Here is a 27055-nt window from a genome sequence, read left to right as displayed (position 1 = left end):
ACATCTAAGTAGGATACCCCACTACAGCACGTTCAGATAGAAATATATCATGTAGAATATACATGCTACTCATTCACATAGGAATCATGACAGTTACAAGACATTTCTATCTGCAACATTTCAGTCATCAATTTGCGGCCTGCATCAACATGATTTAAAAATAGCCTCTCTGGTATGTAATGTGGAATTCCTACCATAATGTTCTCAGTCTAAAATCTGCAACCTCACTGTTCAAATAATAATGTTGCACATGCAATATACCACATATGAAGTGTGTGTGTAAACAGTCAGCCAGCTCAGAGGTCAAGGGTTAAATGAGGTCTGTGTGTGTGTCTGTGTGTGTGTGGGGGGGGGTCATGTTCACCATGACAAACGTGTGAACTCACCAGTACTATGGGCTTGGATAAACAGAACATCATTCTATTGGCCTAACATCTCTAGTATAGCCTAGCCTACTGCTGTAACCTACTACAATTTTAGTTCACTTTTTATTTATTTTTTATATATATGCTATATAACTAGTGTTAGTATATTATGCTATATCAATACTAACATCTAATTTGATTGAAGTCATTGTGATAGGCAAGGCAGCTATTTCATAACATTATCTCTACATTTAACTGAAGTCACACTCTTTGACACTGATTTCTAGTTTCCATAATTTCCCTAAATGTTTAACTCTAAAAGCACACAGTGATCTGACCACAGCACAGGAGAGGTAAATCCTTGTCATTCTCTACCTACAGCCCGGCCATTGTTAACGCTCTACCTACATACCGGTCATTGTTAATGCTATACGGCACTGCTGACCTATACGAATATAACGGCGTTCGGCCCAACACTGGGCCCCCCATTCACTCTGAACGGACCGCGAACATCACTGTCCCACCATGCATTCAACCGGTACTATATTATCTGCTGAGTCAACAAGGCGCACACCCGACCGCATAGGAAACAAATAAAGGGAGAGAGACAGAGAGAGAGAGAGAGCTCACACGGCCGTGCGCACCCATAGGACACATTTACGCACGGACACACAGAGGGGTGCCGACATAGAAACACGCGCAAGGGCGTGCTCACTTTACCCCCAACTCACTCACACCTCACTCACACAGACCTGATGAAACGCGCACACGCACGCACGTTGTCGCCAGTGGAGACGCGCGGGCCACCGTGGACTGCTGTATAAAACAGAAGCGCCAGATTCTCACAAAACTCTATGTAAAAGGATTCGCGCGTGAGAGAGGAGAGGAGACGAACCAGGTAAGCCCCCGGTCCTGGTTGAACCGAATAGCCCATGGTGTTTCCACAGAACGGATTTAGGCCTAGGCTACCCACCGGCGTAACACTCATAATTGGATAAACATTTTGAGAAGTATTTCTTAATCTACATTTATAAAAATGTTAAATGTCATTGTAGGCCTAAAAGGGTTCGTTGTTGGTGATGGAATAAATATAGGCTGTTATTAGAAATTGATAACGTTTAGTTATTGGAGTTGGTGATGGCTTATGTTACAGTACGTTTTATAAAACGGTTTTAACCAGTTTTTAACTTTTTATTTATATTTTTTTTACTTTTTGTAAGGATTGTCACAACTTCTTTGGGGATATGCTACACTACGCTACCATGACCTTTTATTAGAGTGTTTGGATGCTGGCAGTCATGGTAGTTGGTTGTGGATGAAGCTGGAAAGGCCCACATCAGAATGGAAATAATATCCGAGTGACATCTCGAACATGAGGACATTTCCAGATATCATCATTAACATATTTCATAGATTACTGGGAATGCATAAACAATATTAAAGGATTTTAATAAATTTAATTGTAATCCTAGTTTAAATGATGAAACTTCCCTCTCTCTCCCCTGCTCTATCTCTCTCACATGCCACCTCTCTTTCTCTCCCCCTCTCCCCTCTCTCTCTCCCTCCCCCTCTCTCCGTAGACATGAATAGAGCTACTAAAACCCACATGACCTCCCCCATGTTTTTCCCTGGCATGGGTATGGCCCCTTTCTTCAAGGTGATCTCACACACACACAGGTTTATTTTATGTACATGTGCACACACACACACACACACACATATTTAAATAATCGATGATATGATTTACACAAACACACTAATATGTATCTATCTGTCCCTGTAGGTGACTGTGTTTGAGCAGGAGCACTTCCAGGGCAAGTGCCAGGAGTTCACCTCTGAGTGCTGTAACATCCAGAACTGTGGTCTGGACAACATCCGCTCTATCAGAGTGGAGAGTGGAGCGTGAGTCTCTTACAACCCTGGTTGTCTGTGGAGGCTGTGTGTGTGAGTGGGGCTATCGGTGTGTGTGTGTATGTGTTGGTGAGTGGGGGTATCTGTGTTTGGTGTTTGTCTGTGTGGGTGGGGGTATGATTCTCTGTGCTGTAGCCTGTTGTCATGCATGGTCAACCATTGACCACCAGGGAGGGGTGTTGTCCCTCTGTCCTGCTCTTGTCTCATTGTAATTTAATCTGTCCCCTTCTCTCTTTGAATAAAATGTAATATGTCAGTAACTCTCTCCCACCCTCTCTGTCCCCTTCTATCTCTGAATGTAACATGTCAGTAACTCTCTCCCACCTTCTCTGTCCCCTTCTATCTCGGAATGTAACATGTCAGTAACTCTCTCTCCCCCCTCTCTCCCCCCTTCTATCTCTGAATGTAACATGTCAGTAACTCTCTCCCCTTCTCTGTCCCCTTCTATCTCTGACTGTAACATGTCAGTAACTCTCTCTCCCCCCTCTCTGTCCCCTTCTATCTCTGAATGTAACATGTCAGTAACTCTCTCCCCTTCTCTGTCCCCTTCTATCTCTGACTGTAACATGTCAGTAACTCTCTCTCCCCCCTCTCTGTCCCCTTCTATCTCTGAATGTAACATGTCATTAACCCCCCCCCCCTCTCTGTCCCCTTCTATCTCTGACTGTAACATGTCAGTAACTCTCCCCCCCTCTCTGTCCCCTTCTATCTCTGAATGTAACATGTCAGTAACTCTCTCTCCCCCTCTGTCCCCTTCTATCTCTGAATGTAACATGTCATTAACCCCCCCCCCCCCCCCCCCCTCTGTCCCCTTCTATCTCTGACTGTTACATGTCAGTAACTCCCTCCCCTTCTATCTCTGAATGTAACATGTCAGTAACTCTCTCTCCCCCTCTGTCCCCTTCTATCTCTGAATGTAACATGTCAGTAACTCTCTCTCCCCCCTCTCTGTCCCCTTCTATCTCTGAATGTAACATGTCATTAACTCCCCCCCTCTCTGTCCCCTTCTATCTCTGAATGTAACATGTCAGTAACTCTCCCCCCCCCTCTCTCTGTCCCTTTCTATCTCTGAATGTAACATGTCAGTAACTCTCTTCCCCCCTCTCCCCTTCTATCTCTGAATGTAACATGTCAGTAACTCTCTCTCCCCCCCTCTCTATCTCTGAATGTAACATGTCAGTAACTCTCTCTCCCCCCTCTGTCCCCTTCTATCTCTGAATGTAACATGTCAGTAACTCTCTCCCCCCTCTCTCCCCCCTTCTATCTCTGAATGTAACATGTCAGTAACTCTCTCCCCCTCTCTCCCCCCTTCTATCTCTGAATGTAACATGTCAGTAACTCTCTCCCCCCTCTCTCCCCCCTTCTATCTCTGAAAATAACATGTCAGTAACTCTCTCTCCCCCCCCTTCTATCTCTGAATGTAACATGTCAGTAACTCTCTCTCTCCCCCCTTCTATCTCTGAATGTAACATGTCAGTAACTCTCTCCCCCCTCTCTCCCCCCTTCTATCTCTGAATGTAACATGTCAGTAACTCTCTCCCCCCTCTCTCCCCCCTTCTATCTCTGAATGTAACATGTCAGTAACTCTCTCCCCCCTCTCTCCCCCCTTCTATCTCTGAAAATAACATGTCAGTAACTCTCTCTCCCCCCTTCTATCTCTGAATGTAACATGTCAGTAACTCTCTCTCTCCCCCCTTCTATCTCTGAATGTAACATGTCAGGACCTCTCTCCCCCACCCCCTCTCCCCCCTTCTATCTCTGAATGTAACATGTCAGTACCTCTTTCTCCCCGCCTCTCTCTCCCCTTCTATCTCTGAATGTAACATGTCAGTAACTCGCTCTCCCCCCTCTCTGTCCCCTTCTATCTCTGAATGTAACATGTCAGTAATTCTCTCTCCCCCCTCTATCTCTGAATGTAACATGTCAGTAACTCTCTCTCCCCCTCTATCTCTGAATGTAACATGTCAGTAACTCCACCCCCTCCCCCCCCTCTGTCCCCTTCTATCTCTGAATGTAACATGTTGGTAACTCTCTCTCCCCCTCTCTCTCTCCCCTTGTAGCTGGGTGGGCTTTGAGCACCATGACTTCCAGGGCCAGCAGTTCATCCTGGAGAGAGGAGAGTACCCCCACTGGGACGCCTACAGCGGCTCCCTGTCCTACCACGTGGAGCGCCTCATGTCCCTGCGCCCCATCTACTGTGCTGTGAGGACTGTGTGTCTGTGTGTGTGTGTGTGTGTGTGTGGGAGAGAGAAATACAGCGAGAGATGGATACATAGAGAGCGTGGGAAAGAGTGTCAGTATTCTATGTTAGTGTTTATAGAAGACAGTATTCTATGTTAGTGTTTATAGAAGACAGTATTCTATGTTAGTGTTGATAGAAGACAGTATTCTATGTTAGTGTTTATAGAAGACAGTATTCTATGTTAGTGTTTATAGAAGACAGTATTCTATGTTAGTGTTTATAGAAGACAGTATTCTATGTTAGTGTTTATAGAAGACAGTATTCTATGTTAGTGTTTATAGAAGACAGTATTCTATGTTAGTGTTTATAGAAGACAGAGAGAAGGATAGAGTACTGTATGTGTGTCGGTCTGTATGAGAGAAAGCAAAAAGGAAACAGAGTGAGATTGTGTCCTATCGTGTTTAACCCTCCCCCTCTCTCTCCCCCTCTATCCTCTCTCCCCCTCTATCCTCGCTCCCCCTCTATCCTCTCTCCCCCTCTATCCTCTCTCCCCCTCTATCCTCTCTCCCCCTCTATCCTCTCTCCCCCTCTATCCTCGCTCCCCCTCTATCCTCGCTCCCCCTCTATCCTCTCTCCCCCTCTATCCTCTCTCCCCCTCTATCCTCTCTCCCCCTCTATCCTCTCTCCCCCTCTATCCTCACTCCCCCTCTATCCTCTCTCCCCCTCTATCCTCTCTCCCCCTCTATCCTCTCTCCCCCTCTATCCTCTCTCCCCCTCTATCCTCGCTCCCCCTCTATCCTCTCTCCCCCTCTATCCTCACTCCCCCTCTATCCTCGCTCCCCCTCTATCCTCTCTCCCCCTCTATCCTCACTCCCCCTCTATCCTCTCCCCCCCTCTATCCTCTCTCTCTCTATCCTCTCTCCCCCTCTATTCTCTCTCTCACTCTATCCTCTCCCCCTCTATCCTCGCTCCCCCTCTATCCTCTCTCACTCTATCCTCTCCCCCTCTATCCTCTCTCCCCCTCTATCTTCTCTCCTCCTTCCCCTCCCAGTCCCACCAGAGCAGTCGTATGCAGATCTTTGAGACAGAGAACTTCATGGGCCGCAGCGCTGAGCTGTGTGATGATTACCCCTCTCTGAGGGCCATGGGCTGGTGCCTGCCTGAGGTCGGATCCATGCACGTTCAGTGTGGCGCGTAAGTCAACATTAAACACAAGCACACACTCACTAATTAGATACTGTACAAAAACACAATGGCAATACGTGGAATGGTATCAAACACGTGGTTTCTATGTGTTTGATGCCATTCCACTTGCTCTGATCCAGCCGTTATTATGAGCCGTCCTCCCCTCAGCAGCCTCCACTGACACAAACACACTCCAATCTTGCTATAGTGAGACAATGAAAGCAAAACATTGTGTGACAATTCTATTCAGTGTCAAGCGAAACTCCACTCTAAGCCAAACATGTTTCTCACTCCCTCTGCACCCCACCTATCACCCTCTCTCCCGCCATCCTTCTCCCTCTCTCCTCTCTCCCTTCCCCCCTCCGCTCCCTCTCTCTCCTCTCTCCCTCTCCCTCTCTCTCCCACAGCTTTGTGTGCTACCAGTTCCCCGGCTACAGGGGCCAGCAGTACATCATGGAGTGTGAGAGACACAGTGGAGACTACCAGCACTGGAAGAACTGGGGTTCCCACTGCCAGACCCCCCAGATCCAGTCTATCCGCCGTATCCAGCACTAACCGGGCCCAGAGCGGACCGTACCCCTAACAGAGCCTCAGGCTTCGGCCTAGGGCTGGGTCTACTGGGGCCTTGTCACAGCACGACCACCACAAACACAGTCAGAACCATCCCACAGTTTCTACTAGCACATCTCAACTCCGTCACGGACGTCCTCAGATACTCTGGTTGATAACACAACAGGGTATTATTTCTACTAGCACATCTCAACTCCGTCACGGACGTCCTCAGATACTCTGGTTGATAACACAACAGGTTATTATTTCTACTAACACATCTCAACTCCGTCACGGACGTCCTCAGATACTCTGGTTGATAACACAACAGGGTATTATTTCTACGAGAGGCGACTCGTATATCAGTCCCGTAACGTCAACAGCAACGTGAGACGAGTTAAGTCATCACCGTAACACAACACATGTTGTAGAGGACCGTTATAGTGTAATAACGGCCTAGCAGGTTGTAGTATATATCACAGATATACATCAGGGACTTTGGTTCACCAGCACCAATAACAGCAATAGACAGTGGTGGTGAGAGAGGAGGGAGGGATCATCACTGACCAATAAACTCACGCTCACCTCAAACCTGGGTCCTGTGTTCTTCTTGGGTAGTATATGTTTGTACACATTCACTATATACCGTACTATAAACAGGGTAGTTTGGATACTGGATGCTGATTGGCTAAAACAGCATTCAGCCGTGTGTATGTGAGACCGTATACTATGACGTTTAGCCTTTTCACCTTCATATCATTGAGCCTTTTCCCCTTTATTAAAATGGCTACATCCACAATAGTTTGGCATGCCGATGTAGAAAATAAGCGTTTGATGAATTTGAGAGAAAACAAAACGAAAAGAACACCGTGAAACAAACAAAGTGGACACTTACCTGCTTCACTGACTGGTGTGTAGAAAAAGGGATACATTGTGAGTTTGGGAATACAAGACAAACGGAGCTGTACTATACATATGTCTTCATACACACATCTACTATATACTGTACTATATGTCTTCATACACACATCTACTATACACTGTACTATATGTCTTCATACACACATCTACTATACACTGTACTATATGTCTTCATACACACATCTACTATATACTGTACTATAGTCTTCTATACACATATCTACTATACACTGTACTATATGTCTTCATACACACATCTACTATACACTGTACTATATGTCTTCATACACACATCTACTATATACTGTACTATATGTCTTCATACACATATCTACTATACACTGTACTATATGTCTTCATACACATATCTACTATACACTGTACTATATGTCTTCATACACATATCTACTATACACTGTACTATATGTCTTCATACACACATCTACTATATACTGTACTATATGTCTTCATACACACATCTACTATATACTGTACTATATGTCTTCATACACACATCTACTATATACTGTACTATATGTCTTCATACACACATCTACTATATACTGTACTATATGTCTTCATACACATATCTACTATATACTGTACTATATGTCTTCATACACATATCTACTATACACTGTACTATATGTCTTCATACACACATCTACTATATACTGTACTATATGTCTTCATACACATATCTACTATATACTGTACTATATGTCTTCATACACATATCTACTATACACTGTACTATATGTCTTCATACACACATCTACTATATACTGTACTATATGTCTTCATACACATATCTACTATACACTGTACTATATGTCTTCATACACATATCTACTATATACTGTACTATATGTCTTCATACACATATCTACTATACACTGTACTATATGTCTTCATACACATATCTACTATATACTGTACTATATGTCTTCATACACATATCTACTATATACTGTACTATATGTCTTCAATACACATATCTACTATATACTGTACTATATGTCTTCATACACACATCTACTATACACTGTACTATATGTCTTCATACACATATCTACTATATACTGTACTATATGTCTTCATACACATATCTACTATACACTGTACTATATGTCTTCATACACATATCTACTATACACTGTACTATATGTCTTCATACACACATCTACTATATACTGTACTATATGTCTTCATACACATATCTACTATATACTGTACTATATGTCTTCATACACATATCTACTATACACTGTACTATATGTCTTCATACACACATCTACTATATACTGTACTATATGTCTTCATACACATATCTACTATACACTGTACTATATGTCTTCATACACATATCTACTATATACTGTACTATATGTCTTCATACACATATCTACTATACACTGTACTATATGTCTTCATACACACATCTACTATACACTGTACTATATGTCTTCATACACACATCTACTATATACTGTACTATATGTCTTCATACACATATCTACTATATACTGTACATATGTCTTCATTCACATATCTACTATACACTGTACTATATGTCTTCATACACATATCTACTATACACTGTACTATATGTCTTCATACACATATCTACTATATACTGTACTATATGTCTTCATACACATATCTACTATATACTGTACATATGTCTTCATTCACATATCTACTATACACTGTACTATATGTCTTCATACACATATCTACTATACACTGTACTATATGTCTTCATACACATATCTACTATACACTGTACTATATGTCTTCATTCACATATCTACTATATACTGTACATATGTCTTCATTCACATATCTACTATATACTGTACTATATGTCTTCATACACACATCTAATATACACTGTACTATATGTCTTCATACACACATCTACTATACACTGTACTATATGTCTTCATACACATATCTACTATATACTGTACTATATGTCTTCATACACATATCTACTATACACTGTACTATATGTCTTCATACACATATCTATTATATACTGTACATATGTCTTCATTCACATATCTACTATATACTGTACTATATGTCTTCATACACATATCTACTATATACTGTACTATATGTCTTCATACACATATCTACTATACACTGTACTATATGTCTTCATACACATATCTACTATACACTGTACTATATGTCTTCATACACATATCTACTATATACTGTACTATATGTCTTCATACACATATCTACTATATACTGTACATATGTCTTCATTCACATATCTACTATACACTGTACTATATGTCTTCATACACATATCTACTATACACTGTACTATATGTCTTCATACACATATCTACTATACACTGTACTATATGTCTTCATACACACATCTACTATACACTGTACTATATGTCTTCATACACACATCTACTATATACTGTACTATATGTCTTCATACACACATCTACTATATACTGTACTATATGTCTTCATTCACATATCTACTATATACTGTACTATATGTCTTCATACACATATCTACTATACACTGTACTATATGTCTTCATACACATATCTACTATACACTGTACTATATGTCTTCATACACACATCTACTATACACTGTACTATATAGTCTTCTATACACATATATACTGTACTATATGTCTTCATACACATATCTACTATATACTGTACTATATAGTCTTCTATACACATATATACTGTACTATAGTCTTCAATACACATATCTACTATATACTGTACTATATGTCTTCATACACACATCTACTATACACTGTACTATATGTCTTCATACACATATCTACTATATACTGTACATATGTCTTCATTCACATATCTACTATATACTGTACTATGTCTTCATACACATATCTACTATATACTGTAATATATATATACATGTCTTCTATATAGATACATCTAAATGTCTTCACACACATATCTACAATACATCTACTACATATAGTATATACTTGTATTATACTGTACATCTGTACTGTGTACTCAACTTCTATTGTACTATACATAATCTTTGCCTCTGGGAGGTGCTCTTGAGCCAAAAGAGGTCCCTTAAATCAGGGTTTCCTGACCCTCTCCTTGGGCTCCCCCAGACATTTCACATTTTTGTTTTAACCTCAAACTGGCACGCCTGATTTAATTAGTCAACTAATCATCAAGCCTTTGACTAATTGAACCAGGTGTGCCAATTTAAGGTTAAAAGGAAAATGTGAAACGTCTGGGGAGGCCCAAGGAGAGGGTCGGGAAACTGCCTTAACTCAATGGACAGAAATAGTCCAGGAATGACCTCATTGGAGCACACACAAAGGGGCATACCTCCCCACACCCATGACTTAAAGCTTTTATTACTAGCCTACTAAGGGCTGTGTGGTTTAACAAGAAACAAATTGATTCATATAATACCATATGTGTATATGAAACATAGTCACCTCTCAAACCAACATTTGAGTTAAAAAAAGAGTCATTTTACACTCACAGTGTACCTTTAAATGTATTTGTGTGTGTGTGTTGACTGTATGTACACATTTAGCTGTTGTCATGGCGTCAGCTCATGCGGATCCAAATTAAGATCAAGTCTTATAAAATAAGTGAATGTATTTTTGTTTATTATATATATCTTTACGGCTTTCTTACAGTGTAGGAGTGACTTTTTTATTTAACTAAGCATATAAGGTGTTCACTTTTATGAACTAAGTTTCCATGGTGATATTAGTTGGTCTTTGATAACAGAACACCCACATCAAGAGGCACAAAACCAGCTTTATACTCAGAAAACAACTTCAAAACTCACTTCAGTCATAAAAAAAACAATTACAATCAATATATTCTCATTATAATTCATGACTATTATTCAATTTCTTCAAAATCATTGATTGAATAAATTCCTTACAAAAAAACAACAAAATGTAGGCCACTCAAAACACCTGAGCTAGGAACCATGACAACACAGCTGACTAACAATACAATACAGTGATACTGTTGAAATACAAAGGCTGTGTCCCAGATGGCACCTTATTCCCTCTATAGTGCACTACTTTTGACCAGAGCCCTGTATGTACCCTGTCAAAAGTGCCTGTGACGTACCTAACTTCACATATGTTTCAGGTGTCTATACAGTATGGGTGCGTCCGAAATGGCACCCCATTCCCTATATAGTACACTACTCTTGGCCAGAGCCCTAATGGGCCCTGTTCAAAATGAGTGCACCATATAGTAAATAGCGTGCCATTTGGGCCATAACCCATGTGATCATGCACTAGAGGGAAACTGGTTTATATTTGAAGTGAATAACTTCTTCCCTTTTCAGTTGTGTTATGAGAAACCTTCGAAACTGAATTCCTGTCCTCTCTTCATCCTCTTTCGTTCTGTGTAAAATACCCCGTTCTTCTCTTTCCTCCTGTACCGCTCTGTTTTATCCTCCTGTACCGCTCTGTTTTATCCTCCTGTACCGCTCTGTTTTATCCTCCTGTACCGCTCTGTTTTATCCTCCTGTACCGCTCTGTTTTATCCTCCTGTACCGCTCTGTTTTATCCTCCTGTACCGCTCTGTTTTATCCTCCTGTACCGCTCTGTTTTATCCTCCTGTACCGCTCTGTTTTATCCTCCTGTACTGCGCTGTTTAACCTCCTGTACCGCTCTGTTTTATCCTCCTGTACCGCTCTGTTTTATCCTCCTGTACCGCTTTGTTTTATCCTCCTGTACCGCTCTGTTTTATCCTCCTGTACCGCTCTGTTTTATCCTCCTGTACCGCTCTGTTTTATCCTCCTGTACCGCTCTGTTTTATCCTCCTGTACCGCTCTGTTTTATCCTCCTGTACCGCTCTGTTTTATCCTCCTGTACCGCTCTGTTTTATCCTCCTGTACCGCTCTGTTTTATCCTCCTGTACCGCTCTGTTTAACCTCCTGTACCGCTCTGTTTTATCCTCATGTACCGCTCTGTTTTATCCTCCTGTACCGCTCTGTTTTATCCTCCTGTACCGCTCTGTTTTATCCTCCTGTACCGCTCTGTTTATCCTCCTGTACCGCTCTGTTTATCCTCCTGTACCGCTCTGTTTTATCCTCCTGTACCGCTCTGTTTTATCCTCCTGTGGATGAACCTCTTCAATTATGACTGGGTTTATTATCTATATATGTCAATCCCCCTCTAGGTGCGTGTCAATAGCCTAGACATACAGTACTGTCTGCGTTCCAAATGGGACCTTATTCATAGTGCACAAGGGTTAACCAGGGTGACCAGGGTTAAAGTTCGGGGTCAAAAGTAGGGCACTATGAAGTGAAAAGGGTTACATTTGAGACACACCCGTTTTGTTTCTTCTTCTGATTCAACTCATTTCCTTAATCTGCACTGATGTAAGAGAGCTGGACTGGGGAAAGTACCTAGAGGACAGCTAGAGGATAGCTAGAGGACAGCTAGAAGATACCTAGAGGATACCTAGAGGACAGCTAGAGGATAGCTAGAGGACAGCTAGAGGATAGCTAGAGGACAGCTAGAGGATACCTAGAGGACAGCTAGAGGATACCTAGAGGACAGCTAGAGGATAGCTAGAGGACAGCTAGAGGATACCTAGAGGATAGCTAGAGGACAGCTAGAGGATACCTAGAGGACAGCTAGAGGACAGCTAGAGGATACCTAGAGGACAGCTAGAGGACAGCTAGAGGACAGCTAGAAGATACCTAGAGGACAGCTAGAAGATACCTAGAGGATACCTAGAGGACAGCTAGAGGATACCTAGAGGACAGCTAGAGGATAGCTAGAGGACAGCTAGAGGATACCTAGAGGACAGCTAGAGGACAGCTAGAGGACAGCTAGAGGACAGCTAGAGGATAGCTAGCTAGAGGACAGCTAGAGGATACCTAGAGGACAGCTAGAGGATACCTAGAGGACAGCTAGAGGACAGCTAGAAGACAGCTAGAGGACAGCTAGAGGACAGCTAGAAGATACCTAGAGGATACCTAGAGGACAGCTAGAGGATACCTAGAGGACAGCTAGAGGATAGCTAGAGGACAGCTAGAGGATACCTAGAGGACAGCTAGGACAGCTAGAGGATACCTAGAAGATACCTAGAGGACAGCTAGAGGATAGCTAGAGGACAGCTAGAGGATACCTAGAGGATACCTAGAGGACATCTAGAAGATACCTAGAGGATAGCTAGAGGATAGCTAGAGGACAGCTAGAGGATACCTAGAGGATACCTAGAGGATACCTAGAGGACACCTAGAGGATACCTAGAGGACAGCTAGAGGATACCTAGAGGATACCTAGAGGACAGCTAGAGGACAGCTAGAGAACACCTAGAGTAGAGGAAATCTCCTCCCTCTCTCTATCCCTCTCCCTCTCTCTATCACTCCTTCTCTCTCTCCTCCCTTTCCCCCGCTTGCTCATAATCATCGTCTTGCCTCCTGCGCCGACCCCTAGCCCCTCCCCTCCTCTCCCTGGTCGAATCAGAGCCCTGCGACCCTGCGTCTCCGCCGAAGTCCTCCCTGATCACCTCCTCCTGCGTCTCTTCATCATCATCCTCATCACTCTCCTCCGAGTTTGACTCGTCTGAGTTTTCCTCCTCCAGGTAACGATAACCTTTAACCTGAGGAGGAAGTGACATGGTCAACATTATATTACATTACATTACTGACCAAACATGTCAATTGACGACTTTGTGTCATTATCGAAGACACTTGATATTGCTCTTTAATTTTCTTTATTGCCAATGCCAAACCTCAAACAAAGAGTGTTTCATTTCAATGTTCTGTTTTGCTTGTCTTTATCGCATTACTAGTGAAGGTGATATGTGATATTTGCTCTTTTCTCTCCAGCCAAATGGTATTTTAAAGAAAAAAAATGCAAAAACACAGCAAAAAGTGAACAGATTGTGATAGGTTACCTTGTGTTTGGGGCGGGGAATGCGAGGCAGTCTGAAAAGCATGTTCTTGGCCAGGCGTCGCTCCATCGTCCAATAGCAGAAGCATGCCAGCAGCAAGATGACCAATAGAATGGAGAGTTTGGCCTGAGGAGGAGGGACCAGGAATGAGAAGGAGAGAAAGAGAGGAGTGAAATAAGCACTTTAAATTAATCATTTTAATCATTAATCAAATTAATCACTTTTTCTAACACACGGGGACACACACACGGGGACACACACACGGGGACACACACACGGGGATACACACGGACACACACAGACACACGGGGACACACACAGACACACAGGGACAAACACGGACACACACGGGGACACACGGGGACACAAGGGGACACATGGGGACATGGGGACACACACAGACACACGGACACACACACGGACACACATGGGGACATGGGGACACACACAGACACACGGACACACACACGGACACACACGGGGACACACACGGACATGGACACACACGGGCATAAACAGACATGGACACACACGGGCATGGACACACACAGACACACGGGGACAAACACGGACATGGGGACACACACAGGGACACACACGGACATGGACACACACGGACATAAACAGACATGGACACACACAGACACACGGGGACAAACACGGACACACACGGGGACATGGGGACACACACGGACATGGACACACACGGGCATAAACAGACATGCACGGGCATGGACACACACAGACACACGGGGACAAACACGGACATGGGGACACACACAGGGACACACACGGACATGGACACACACGGGCATAAACAGACATGGACACGCACGGGCATGGACACACACAGACACACGGGGACAAACACGGACATGGGGACACACACGGACACACACACACATACCCTCATGATGAGTCCAGTCCACAGGTAGACTATGAAGATGGCGATAGCCTGCCACCAGTGGTAGATGGTGTAGACAAAGTCCAGTCTCTCTTTATCTTCATACAACATACCCAGGAGAACTGACAGACACGGAGAGAGAGAGAGAGAGAGAGGAGAGTGGGGGGTAGAGGGGGGGGGGTGCGGTGGAGGGGGGGTAGATAGAAAGAGAGCGAGAGAGAGAGGAGGGCGGTAGACAAGGGGGAAGAGAGAGTGAGAGAGGAGGGCAGTGGAGGGGGGGGTGGAGAGAGAAAGGGGAGGTGGAGAGGGGGAGAAGGAGATAGGTGGAGGGGAGGAAGATATGAGAGAGAGGAGACATAAATGTTGGAAATTATTAAGTCTGAACTGGAAAAGAACAATACTTTTCCAACTAGGAAATAAAAGATTCCAGTGTGTGTGTGTGTGTGTGTGTCTAATCATAGTACTAAAACTCACTGCTGAGTCCAGTCTTATTCAATGCAGACCCCATTCCCCAGAGGGCGATCACCACCAGCAGGTAAGGCAGTTGATCAGGTGAGCGTGGAGCCGGGGACCAGAACAGCAGGAACACCAGCAGAGGACCGTGGATCACAGCGCCCCCTAGCAGAGAGACGTAGCGTGGCAGCCTGAGGAGGGACAGGGACAGGCAGGAGAACAGGGAGCAGGACAGACCATAGACCATCACCAGGAGATACAGCCACTCCAGACCCACCGTACACACACCATATGACTGGGAGGGGGAGACATGAGGGTAGATTAGAGGAGAGACAAAGACAGGGAACGTAGGAGAAAGGGGGGGTGGACAGGACAGATAGTGAGTGAGCAAAAGAGAGTGAGCAAGCGAAAGAAAGAAAGAACACGAGTGAGAGAGAGAGGATAGAGGATAGAGAGAGAGAGAGAGAGAGATAGAGGATATATAGAGAGAGAGAGGATAGAGAGAGAGAGCATTGTGAATATAGCTGCACTCCAGCAGAATCTGTCTACACTATGTAAAGTGACACAGTTGGTCTGTGAAAGCTACATGGACAACATTCAGACTCCAGCTACTACAGTTACTAAAGGACTTGTTGTAATGACTACCAGAGTGAGTCCGGTGACAGAGAAGAGTGTGTCCAGTCCACTGTAGATGAAGAAGGGGATGAGGAGTCTCAGCCTGTAGTCTCTCAGGTGTTTGAAGGGCAACTGGAAGATGTTCCCCCAGCCGATACTCCTCAGATCGATCTCCTCTGTAGGGCGGTACGCAGCCCCGCACACCGCCAGGAACTATGGGTAAAACACAGTGAAGGACTGTGGGAAAGCAAGCAATGGACTCTGGGTAATTGTATTGGGTGTTGTATTGATTGTTGTGTGTAATAAAGCTAGGTTTTTAGGATGATCATTTTAGGTACTTGTGTATACATGTGTCTTTGCCTGTGTGTGTGTGTGTGTGTGTGTCTGTGTGTGTGTGTGTGTGTGTGTGTGTGTGTGTGTGTGTGTGTGTGTGTGTGTGTGTGTGTGTGTGTGTGTGTGTGTGTGTGTGTGTGTGTGTGTGTGTGTGTGTGTGTGTGTGTGTGTGTGTGTGTGTGTGTGTGTGTGTGTGTGTGTGTGTGTGTGTGTGTCTTACGATGATCATGGAGAGGAAGGCGGCCCCCATGAGAACACTCTCCACCTGGATGAGCAGCAGGGAGCGAGGGAGGTGCTTCAGGACGGTCCTGTTGAAACCATCAATCATACCACTGCCCTCCGCACCTGGGGAGGGGGAGGAGTTATTAAAACCACCAGTCATACCACTGCCCTCCGCACCTGGGGAGGGGGAGGAGTTATTAAAACCACCAATCATACCACTGCCCTCCGCACCTGGGGAGGGGGAGGAGTTATTAAAACCACCAATCATACCACTGCCCTCCGCACCTGGGGAGGGGGAGGAGTTATTAAAACCACCAATCATACCACTGCCCTCCGCACCTGGGGAGGGGGAGGAGTTATTAAAACCACCAATCATACCACTGCCCTCCGCACCTGGGGAGGGGAGGAGTTATTGAAACCACCAATCATACCACTGCCCTCCGCACCTGGGGAGGGGAGGAGTTATTGAAACCACCAATCATACCACTGCCCTCCGCACCTGGGGAGGGGGAGGAGTTATTAAAACCACCAGTCATACCACTGTCCTCTGAACCCAATAAAGAGAGAGGGATAAAGAAAGTGATGAAACAAAACCTGTATTTTTTTTAAACCATTGATCAGAGAGAGAGAGAGAGAGGAGTGGGGAGGGGGGATGAGAGAGATTGAGGTGCACGAAAACAATGCTATTAAAACCATAGATCATGCTTCTCCTCTGAGAGTCAGGGTAAGGAAATGGAAGTTAATAACAGACTACTGGTCAGTTTACCACAGTGTTTAACATTGTACAGATAATGGTCAGTTTACCACAGTGTTTAACTTTGTACAGATAATGGTCAGTTTACCACAGTGTTTAACATTGTACAGTTAATAACAGACTACGGGTCAGTTTACCACAGTGTTTAACATTGTACAGATAATGGTCAGTTTACCACAGTGTTTAACATTGTACAGTTAATAACAGACTACGGGTCAGTTTACCACAGTGTTTAACATTGTACAGATAATGGTCAGTTTACCACAGTGTTTAACATTGTACAGATAATGGTTAGTTTACCACAGTGTTTAACATTGTACAGATAATGGTCAGTTTACCACAGTGTTTAACATTGTACAGATAATGGTCAGTTTACCACAGTGTTTAACATTGTACAGATAATGGTCAGTTTACCACAGTGTTTAACATTGAACACTTAATGGTCAGTTTACCACAGTGTTTAACTTTGTACAGTTAATAACAGATAATAGTCAGTTTACCACAGTGTTTAACATTGTACAGATAATGGTCAGTTTACCACAGTGTTTAACATTGTACAGATAATAACAGACTAATGGTCAGTTTACCACAGTGTTTAACATTGTACAGATAATAACAGACTAATGGTCAGTTTACCACAGTGTTTAACATTGTACAGGTAATGGTCAGTTTACCACAGTGTTTAACATTGTACAGATAATGGTCAGTTTACCACAGTGTTTAACATTGTACAGATAATGGTCCGTTTACCACAGTGTTTAACATTGTACAGATAATAACAGACTAATGGTCCGTTTACCACAGTGTTTAACATTGTACAGATAATGGTCAGTTTACCACGGTGTTTATCATTGTACAGATAATGGTCAGTTTACCACAGTGTTTAACACTGTACAGATAATAACAGACTAATAGTCAGTTTACCACAGTGTTTAACTTTGTACAGATAATAACAGACTAATAGTCAGTTTACTACAGTGTTTAACATTGTACAGATAATGGTCAGTTTACCACAGTGTTTAACTTTGTACAGATAATAACAGACTAATAGTCAGTTTACCACAGTGTTTAACTTTGTACAGATAATGGTCAGTTTACCACAGTGTTTAACATTGTACAGATAATGGTCAGTTTACCACAGTGTTTAACATTGTACAGATAATTGTCAGTTTACCACAGTGTTTAACATTGTACAGATAATGGTCAGTTTACCACAGTGTTTAACTTTGTACAGATAATGGTCAGTTTACCACAGTGTTTAACATTGTACAGATAATGATCAGCTTAACACAGTGTTTAACATTGTACAGATAATGGTCAGTTTACCACAGTGTTTAACATTGTACAGATAATAACAGACTAATGGTCAGTTTACCACAGTGTTTAACATTGTACAGATAATGGTCAGTTTACCACAGTGTTTAACATTGTACAGATAATGGCCAGCTTACCACAGTGTTTAACTTTGTACATTTAATGGTCAGTTTACCACAGTGTTTAACATTGTACAGATAATGGTCAGTTTACCACAGTGTTTAACATTGTACAGATAATGGTCAGTTTACCACAGTGTTTAACATTGTACAGTTAATAATAACAGACTACTGGTCAGTTTACCACAGTGTTTAACTTTGTACAGATAATGGTCAGCTTACCACAGTGTTTAACATTGTATAGATAATGGTCAGCTTACCACAGTGTTTAACATTGTACAGATAATGGTCAGCTTACCACAGTGTTTAACTTTGTACAGATAATGGTCAGCTTACCACAGTGTTTAACATTGTACAGATAATGGTCAGTTTACCACAGTGTTTAACGTTGTACAGATAATGGTCAGTTTACCACAGTGTTTAACATTGTACAGATAATGGTCAGTTTACCACAGTGTTTAACATTGTACAGATAATGGTCAGTTTACCACAGTGTTTAACTTTGTACAGATAATGGTCAGTTTACCACAGTGTTTAACTTTGTACAGATAATGGTCAGTTTACCACAGTGTTTAACATTGTACAGATAATGGTCAGTTTTACCACAGTGTTTAACTTTGTACAGATAATGGTCAGTTTACCACGGTGTTTAACTTTGTACAGATAATGGTCAGTTTACCACAGTGTTTAACATTGTACAGATAATGGTCAGTTTACCACAGTGTTTAAAATTGTACAGATAATGGTCAGTTTACCACAGTGTTTAACGTTGTACAGATAATGGTCAGTTTACCACAGTGTTTAACATTGTACAGATAATGGTCAGCTTACCACAGTGTTTAACATTGTACAGATAATGGTCAGTTTACCACAGTGTTTAACATTGTACAGATAATGGTCAGTTTACCACAGTGTTTAACATTGTACATATAATGGTCAGTTTACCACAGTGTTTAACATTGTACAGATAATGGTCAGTTTACCACAGTGTTTAACGTTGTACAGATAATGGTCAGTTTACCACAGTGTTTAACGTTGTACAGATAATGGTCAGTTTACCACAGTGTTTAACGTTGTACAGATAATGGTCAGTTTACCACAGTGTTTAACATTGTACAGATAATAGTCAGTTTACCACAGTGTTTAACATTGTACAGATAATGGTCAGTTTACCACAGTGTTTAACGTTGTACAGATAATGGTCAGTTTACCACAGTGTTTAACGTTGTACAGATAATGGTCAGTTTACCACAGTGTTTAACTTTGTACAGATAATGGTCAGTTTACCACAGTGTTTAACTTTGTACAGATAATGGTCAGTTTACCACAGTGTTTAACTTTGTACAGATAATGGTCAGTTTACCACAGTGTTTAACATTGTACAGATAATAGTCAGTTTACCACAGTGTTTAACGTTGTACAGATAATGGTCAGTTTACCACAGTGTTTAACGTTGTACAGATAATGGTCAGTTTACCACAGTGTTTAACGTTGTACAGATAATGGTCAGTTTACCACAGTGTTTAACGTTGTACAGATAATGGTCAGTTTACCACAGTGTTTAACGTTGTACAGATAATGGTCAGTTTACCACAGTGTTTAACGTTGTACAGATAATGGTCAGTTTACCACAGTGTTTAACGTTGTACAGATAATGGTCAGTTTACCACAGTGTTTAACGTTGTACAGATAATGGTCAGTTTACCACAGTGTTTAACGTTGTACAGATAATGGTCAGTTTACCACAGTGTTTAACGTTGTACAGATAATGGTCAGTTTACCACAGTGTTTAACGTTGTACAGATAATGGTCAGTTTACCACAGTGTTTAACTTTGTACAGATAATGGTCAGTTTACCACAGTGTTTAACATTGTACAGTGTGTGGTTGTAGTCACTCAGGAACTGGTGGAGGAAGATGCGCTGGGGGAACTCTGCAAACACCAGGCTGAGCTGAGAGACACACAGAGAAACACAGCCAGACATCAGAATCCTCACACACCAACACACAAAAGGCAATGCTTAACCCATATCACTCACTGACTGACAAGTGACTCGACCAATGGCAACATACATGGAAGATGATGAAGAACACGGATTGGAAGATGATGACATAGCGATGACACGCCCCCTTGGGTAGTTTCTTCTGTTCCTGAACGTGATCCTCCTTATAGTTGACGTACTCGTAGTACTGTTGTGCCATCCTGAGTGTGTGAGAGAGACAGACAATACAATACAGAGTGATTAACACTACGTAGCAAAACACAACACTACATATCACTGCATAACACAACATAAACACTGCAACCCGTACGAGCGAGCTATAAATGTATTCTGGTCCGTGTGACGTTGATGTGTGTGTCTCCATTCTCCACTTCCTAACCTTGTGATGTAGTTCCCTAATGACGCCCACAGCGGGACAATGGCTGCACCAATGGCCACAGCCGATGGTACCAGTGTGTAGTATCGCTCCCAGTAATTGGTTGAGACGAAGAGAGCGTAAATTCCACTGGCCAGAAACATCATCCACTTGGTGCCCAGAAACCTGAAAGAGAGAGAGTGAAAGAGAGAGAGATAGGATAGAGAGGAGAGAGAGAGAGGATAGGATAGAGAGAGGAGAGTATGGGTGTATATATATATATATATAGATAGTATACCTGATGAGTATGGGGGTGTATAACAGGCTTATGATAGGTGTGCATATATATATAGTATACCTGATGAGTATGGGGGTGTATAACAGGCCTATGATAGGTGTATGTATATATATATAGTATAGCTGATGAGTATGGGGGTGTATAACAGGCCTATGATAGGTGTATATATATATATATAGTATACCTGATGAGTATGGGGGTGTATAACAGGCCTATGATAGGTGTATATATATATATAGTATACCTGATGAGTATGGGGGTGTATAACAGGCCTATGATAGGTGTATATATATATATATAGTATACCTGATGCGTATGGGGGTGTATAACAGGCCTATGATAGGTGTATATATATATAGTATACCTGATGAGTATGAGGATGTATAACATGCCTATGATAGGTGTGTATATATATATATATATATATATATATATATATATATATATATATATATATATATATAGTATACCTGATGAGTATGGGGGTGTATAACAGGCCTATGATAGGTGTATATATATATAGTATACCTGATGAGTATGGGGGTCTATAACAGGCCTATGATAGGTGTATATATATATATATAGTATACCTGATGAGTATGGGGGTGTATAACAGGCCTATGATGGGTGTAACGTTGATCCCCATCAGCATCTTCTTGTCAATGTCCTCCAGACCCAGGTTACCATACTTCACCTCCCTGTACGTCTCATCATAGTGGAGGATCAGCTGCATCTGCAACAGGCCTGCAGACACACACACACACACACATATATATAAATGAATACATGACACACACAAAACATGCACAAAATGGAATACAGGCATATATGAATAAAATTGACAGAGACACACAGACAAGACAGGCAAGACAGTCAGTCAGACAGTCAGTCAGATAGACAGAGAAACCGACAGGTGTTACCCATGTAGACGCTGTATATAATCATGCCCCCGACGCTGGCCCCCAGGACGTTCTTCACCACGCCCAGCTTCTTCCTCCTGTAATACTTCTTCTCCTCCTCTTCCTCATCATACTCCGGCTGGGGGCCCAGGAACTCCTCCATCTGGGGAAGGGGTGAGGAGAGAGAGACAGAGAGAGGTGAAGGGAGTGGGAGAGGGAGAGAGAGACAGGTGAAGGGAAGGGGACATGGGAGGAGAGAGGGAGAGAGAGAGATGTGAAGGGAGGGGGAGAGGGGGGAGGGAGAGAGAGAGAGGTGAAGGGAGGGGAGTGAGAAGTGAAGGGAGGGAGAGAGGGGGACAGGGGAGGGGGAGAGAGAGAGAGAGAGGTGAAGAGAGGGGGAAGGGGAGGGGAGGGGAGGGAGAGAGAGGTGAAGGGAGGGGGAGAGGGGGGACAGGGGAGGGGAGAGGGAGAAAGAGAGAGGTGAAGGGAGGGAGAGAGGGGGGACAGGGGAGAGGGAGAGAGGTGAAGGGAGGGGGAGAGGGGGGACAGGGGAGAGAGGAGAGAGGTGAGGGGAGGGGGGGAGGGGGGACAGGGGAGGGGAGAGGAGGGTGAAGGGAGGGGAGAGGGAGAGGGAGAGGGGGGGGGGAGAGGGGGGACAGGGGAGGGGAGAGGGAGAGGGAGAGAGAGAGGTGAAGGGAGGGGGAAGGGAGGGGGGGAGAGGGAGAGGTGAAGGGAGGGGGGAGAGGGAGAGGTGAAGGGAGGGGGGAGAGGGAGAGAGAGAGGTGAAGGGAGGGGGGAGAGGGAGAGGGGAGAGAGGGAGAGGGAGAGAGAGAGGTGAAGGGAGGGAAATACAGGGTTGTTAGTGTTGTAGTTATCATTTTTTATAATTTCATTTTTAATAATTTCAGAGAATAACTAATAAGACAAGAGAGCACACTAGCATAACAAACCAAAAAAGTGTGGAATGCTCCTTAAAAATGACAGGATATTGCATTGTAAACATCGGTAGCAAAGTTGAAAAAACAGTATTTTCATGTTTTTTTCACACAACACCTGTCCTTGAATATTCCCCTGAGGACCGTCGGGTAACAGGTCGTCAATGTTAATGTCGCCATTAGGGGGCGCAACAGGCGACTCCGCCACAGCCTCACGGTACACGTTCTCTTCCGCGTCGGCCTCCGCCATCTGTCGGACGATACAGAGAACAGCAGTAAGCACATGAAGATTGAAATTCTTTTGACACTTCAATGAAAATAGACTACTAATGAAGTACGATGTAATAAACGTGTAAAAATGACGTTTTAACCATGAGGGAATTTGGTTGAGTTGAGCACAGTAGCTTGCTGCTTCATGATCAATCATTCAAAGGTCAAAGAAATAAGAAATACAACTATTATTCCATTATCAAAGAACACATCTACGTTGATAATTAGATTGCATTAAAACGTTTTTAACTTCTAAAACAGTGTGACCAAGAAGAACACCATTTTAAATAGTGACCATCTACAATGGCGGACAATACTGCTAACTTGAATATATACATATTTATGAAAACAAACCTTTAAATCAATGTCGTATAAAATACGAGAGTGCGATTCAATACATGCAATACACTCACCATTATTATGTCAGGATCGGCGTCGTTCTGTCGCACTTCAGGGCTTTTGTATTGTCATGTGCACGAATAAAACTGCGTATTCTTTCTTGGTACCCTGTCGCGTACTACTGTACTTGCGCTTCTCCTTTCTAGTGCTAAAGCTCAGATCCCAAATTAAAACTTTCATTAGGGAAACGAAACTCCGCTGTGTGCTCACTTCCTCTTTTTAACCCTTTCCATAATGTTTGTCTTAAAGCTACAGAGCATTTTTAGTTTTACGTTGTATTAGATTGTCTTAAAAGCTAGAGTATATTTCGTTTTAAGTTGTATTAGTTGTATGTACGGGATACGCATGTATACATCGTCCTACGAAATGTAGGTTCCATCTCGAAAAAGCAACGTGCAGTGCATTGACTGCGCATGTGTGTTGTAAAGTCAATATGACCCTTGAAATTGACAGTTGATTTTATTTGCAATGGGAGGGTGGTTTGAAGAAACTGAGAGAAAAGTCATACAAGTCTACTAAGTAAAACATGTTTGAGATTGAACACCTTATTTTCCTGCAATGTTTAACATTGAATAAGGCTTATACATCCCAAATGGCACCCTATATAGTGCACTACTCCTGACCAAGGACCATAGTGTTCTGGTCAAAAATAGTGCACTACATAGGAAAAAGGGTGCCATTTGGAACATAAGTATAAGTACAGTGTTATTGTATTACTGTGAAGAAAATACAGTGTAGAATGCATAACTAAAAAATATACTATAACAATATTTATTCAGATTTAAAACGACAAACAAAAAAAGGTCTCTAAAATGTCACAAAAGAAAACTTTGTACAACATTTGTACACTTTCAACATGAAGAAAATACAAAGCAAATGAACAAACTGAGGTGGATCAAAATGTAAAGAAAAGACTCATATAGGCATGGTCCTGGTATTGACTACAGCAGTGTCTCCATCTATTCCTCCAGGACAAGGGCCCGTACTCATAAAGCCTAGATCAGCACTCCTACTCTGAGACACTAGGAATATGAGCCCAACGGGTGCCCTTCAGCAGTTGAGACAGGTGTATTAGTCCAGGTGTATTAGTCCAGGGCTAGAGCAAAAAGGAGCACCTCCCAGTGTCCTCCTAAGGAATGGCTTGAAGAATACTGCACTATGGAACACTGAAAGCGTTTTATTAAACATTATTGGGGCATTTCTCAATTCATCACTTTTGACACACCCACATAACTAAAAAGGGCCAAGCAGCAACCAGTTTCCCTAGTTACACACGATGCAGAAAGAGTACTGATTGGCTGAACATAAAATAGTTAACTATGCATATTAGTGTCTTTGCTGTGGTAAAAAAAAAGAAATGAGCTTGGCTCAAACCACAAGTACAACCACTGATCACACAAAACAGGCTTCATCCATCCCAATGTCCCCTCCACAACGTAATCACAAACAAACCTTCCTTACAAGCACCTTGCTCTTCAAACCCACCCTACCCACTCTGGACAGCAACTCCATAATTGCCATGTTTTTTTAAACCCACCCCATCGCTCCATCCCACCCTATTGCTCTCCCTCTCTACCCCCCCTTGCACAGAAAGCATGGTAACCCTAGCACTAACCCACCCCCATCCCTCCCTAAAAATATATATATATTATTGTCCAATAGCGTTCTTCCTCATCATCTCCTCGTCCTGAACGGAGAGCTCGGTGAGCTTGCGACCCAGCCTCTCGTGTAGATCCAGGTACTTGGCCACACAGCGGTCCAGACAAACCGCCTCCCCTTTAGACAGTTCCGCCTCCTTGTAGTGGGGGGGCACGCACTTCCTGTGGCACGCGTTGGTCATCCTGCGAGGAGGAAGATGGAGAGAAAGAAGAGGGCATTAAGACATTGTAGGTTACGATAATGAGGGCTGTATCTCAAGTGTCTTTTCCTTTTTTCCTTGTCAAAACCTTAAAGGCAAGAGAGGAATGTCAGGAGAGCATTGGGATGAGATCTCCCCCAGTGCTCTCCTCGCTTCCCTCAGATGTTTTGAGAACAAGGAGAGGAGACAGGATGCGAGGAATCAAAATCTCCATGTATGTGCAAGGTCATAGAACACGTCATTCTGATTATGTTATGAAAAGTCAATGTGTGCGTGCACTCCTAGCTGGCAACATAGCTAGCTAAATCAATTCCATTTGAATGGGCTCTCAATAACATGACTTAACTAGCTAACTAGAGATGGTCTTCCCTTTGTTTTTGCTTATGCATGTACAGCAATGTAGTCGAGTGTGTGCGTTATAAAATAGTACTCTATTCTAAATCGATTGATTTGGTCTGACGTTCAGTAGCACGATAACTAGCTAACGCTATAAAGCTAGCTAGCTTGAGAATCAACCTAACATGATGCTTTTATCTGACCACCAAAAGCTAAACACGACAGTGAAAATTAGCTGACTAGCTACATGCAAATGCAGCGTGTTACACTGTAATTAGCACATTCTAGCATTTCAGTGGAGAAAGGACGTTAAACAAGCTAGCTAACATTCCATTGCTAGTTAGCCAGTCTTACCGATTGTACATATCAGCCATCATTTCCACTTCCAGTTCCGCCGCCAGTTGCTGTGCTTTCTCTGGGTCCATGTCTGCGTTGTGCCCGCTCCAGACTGTACTCTCTCCAAAATCGAACCGTCCAAACGACCACTCTCAGCGGCCAACAAACACACCCGACCACCGGCTTATTTAACCTTCAGATTAAGGAATACACGTGCGTTGTTCCTTCCCTCTCAAGAACTACTTCCGCTGTCAATAAAGTTGCGTATTCAAACAGCTGTCAAATCAATGGGACAGTTTTTAATATTTTGCCCATATATCCTTGACCTTTTTCTTTTACCTCATGATTGACACAATACATCTGATAAGAAAATATCTCTGTAAACTATTTACAGGAACCCTACATATCCTGCCATGTTCAGTGAGCAATTGTTCAAGGGAGGTAGAAAATAAGAATGCATTGTTAAAGTATTGGGACGAGATCTCCTAGACAGCACGTGACAGTCCATTCTCATTATGGGCCCAACAGAACATCAAACAAACTCCTTTTTGTTTGAACAAGGATGACTTGACTGGGAGGCTAGAACATTGTAATTTAATGTGAGCAAACATTGAGC

At 42.8% G+C, this 27055-nt stretch overlaps 3 protein-coding genes across 52 annotated transcripts; 1 reads left to right on the top strand and 2 right to left on the bottom strand.

Moving 5' to 3' along the window:
- The first annotated feature begins 1173 nt into the window (after positions 1 to 1173).
- On the top strand, positions 1174 to 6783 carry cryba1l2 (crystallin, beta A1, like 2). Its single transcript, XM_071408075.1, has 6 exons — positions 1174 to 1263; positions 1946 to 2022; positions 2149 to 2267; positions 4337 to 4478; positions 5510 to 5652; positions 6051 to 6783. The coding sequence occupies exons 2-6, from the start codon at positions 1948 to 1950 to the stop codon at positions 6196 to 6198; spliced, it is 627 nt and encodes a 208-aa protein (XP_071264176.1). The 5' UTR covers positions 1174 to 1263; positions 1946 to 1947; the 3' UTR covers positions 6199 to 6783.
- A 3965-nt stretch (positions 6784 to 10748) lies between these two features.
- On the bottom strand, positions 10749 to 24106 carry unc93b1 (unc-93 homolog B1, TLR signaling regulator). 50 transcript variants are annotated; one of them, XM_071408043.1, is made up of 16 exons: positions 23924 to 24106; positions 23359 to 23490; positions 22327 to 22468; positions 21997 to 22150; positions 21133 to 21294; positions 20824 to 20953; positions 20609 to 20702; positions 16563 to 16687; positions 16040 to 16222; positions 15416 to 15689; positions 14945 to 15063; positions 14041 to 14163; positions 13212 to 13743; positions 13104 to 13180; positions 13016 to 13048; positions 10749 to 12967 (listed from the first exon to the last, which is right to left on the bottom strand). In XM_071408043.1, the coding sequence occupies exons 1-13, from the start codon at positions 23924 to 23926 to the stop codon at positions 13504 to 13506; spliced, it is 1881 nt and encodes a 626-aa protein (XP_071264144.1). In that variant the 5' UTR covers positions 23927 to 24106; the 3' UTR covers positions 10749 to 12967; positions 13016 to 13048; positions 13104 to 13180; positions 13212 to 13503. The 50 variants fall into 50 exon arrangements, with proteins under 50 accessions (XP_071264144.1, XP_071264146.1, XP_071264160.1 ...); XM_071408045.1 differs by having other exon boundaries at positions 13016 to 13059; positions 13115 to 13180; XM_071408059.1 differs by having other exon boundaries at positions 10749 to 12934; positions 13016 to 13059; positions 13115 to 13180.
- Positions 24107 to 24349: 243 nt separating this feature from the next.
- timm10 (translocase of inner mitochondrial membrane 10 homolog (yeast)) lies at positions 24350 to 26704 on the bottom strand. The gene is made up of 2 exons (XM_071408074.1): positions 26458 to 26704; positions 24350 to 25750 (listed from the first exon to the last, which is right to left on the bottom strand). The coding sequence occupies exons 1-2, from the start codon at positions 26526 to 26528 to the stop codon at positions 25558 to 25560; spliced, it is 264 nt and encodes an 87-aa protein (XP_071264175.1). The 5' UTR covers positions 26529 to 26704; the 3' UTR covers positions 24350 to 25557.
- Between the last annotated feature and the right edge of the window lie 351 nt (positions 26705 to 27055).

This window comes from Salvelinus alpinus, chromosome 6, assembly GCF_045679555.1.
Source record: "Salvelinus alpinus chromosome 6, SLU_Salpinus.1, whole genome shotgun sequence".
NCBI classification, from domain to species: domain Eukaryota; kingdom Metazoa; phylum Chordata; class Actinopteri; order Salmoniformes; family Salmonidae; genus Salvelinus; species Salvelinus alpinus.
Note: the sequence above shows the minus strand (reverse complement) of the source record. Positions and strands in the feature narration are given on the sequence as shown.

What these genes read in the sequence shown, in the direction of transcription:
- cryba1l2 (XM_071408075.1), top strand. Translation starts at nt 1,948, where the DNA reads ATGAATAGAGCTACTAAAACCCACATGACCTCCCCCATGTTTTTCCCT. An exon ending in GTATGGCCCCTTTCTTCAAG is followed by an intron (nt 2,023 to 2,148) that starts GTGATCTCACAC and finishes CTGTCCCTGTAG; the next exon opens with GTGACTGTGTTTGAGCAGGA. An exon ending in TGCGCCCCATCTACTGTGCT is followed by an intron (nt 4,479 to 5,509) that starts GTGAGGACTGTG and finishes TTCCCCTCCCAG; the next exon opens with TCCCACCAGAGCAGTCGTAT.
- unc93b1 (XM_071408023.1), bottom strand. An exon ending in TATATACAGCGTCTACATGG is followed by an intron (nt 22,151 to 22,326) that starts GTAACACCTGTC and finishes GTGTGTCTGCAG; the next exon opens with GCCTGTTGCAGATGCAGCTG. An exon ending in TGTTCTTCATCATCTTCCAT is followed by an intron (nt 20,703 to 20,823) that starts GTATGTTGCCAT and finishes TGTGTCTCTCAG; the next exon opens with CTCAGCCTGGTGTTTGCAGA.
- timm10 (XM_071408074.1), bottom strand. Translation starts at nt 26,528, where the DNA reads ATGGACCCAGAGAAAGCACAGCAACTGGCGGCGGAACTGGAAGTGGAA. An exon ending in ATGGCTGATATGTACAATCG is followed by an intron (nt 25,751 to 26,457) that starts GTAAGACTGGCT and finishes TCCTCCTCGCAG; the next exon opens with GATGACCAACGCGTGCCACA.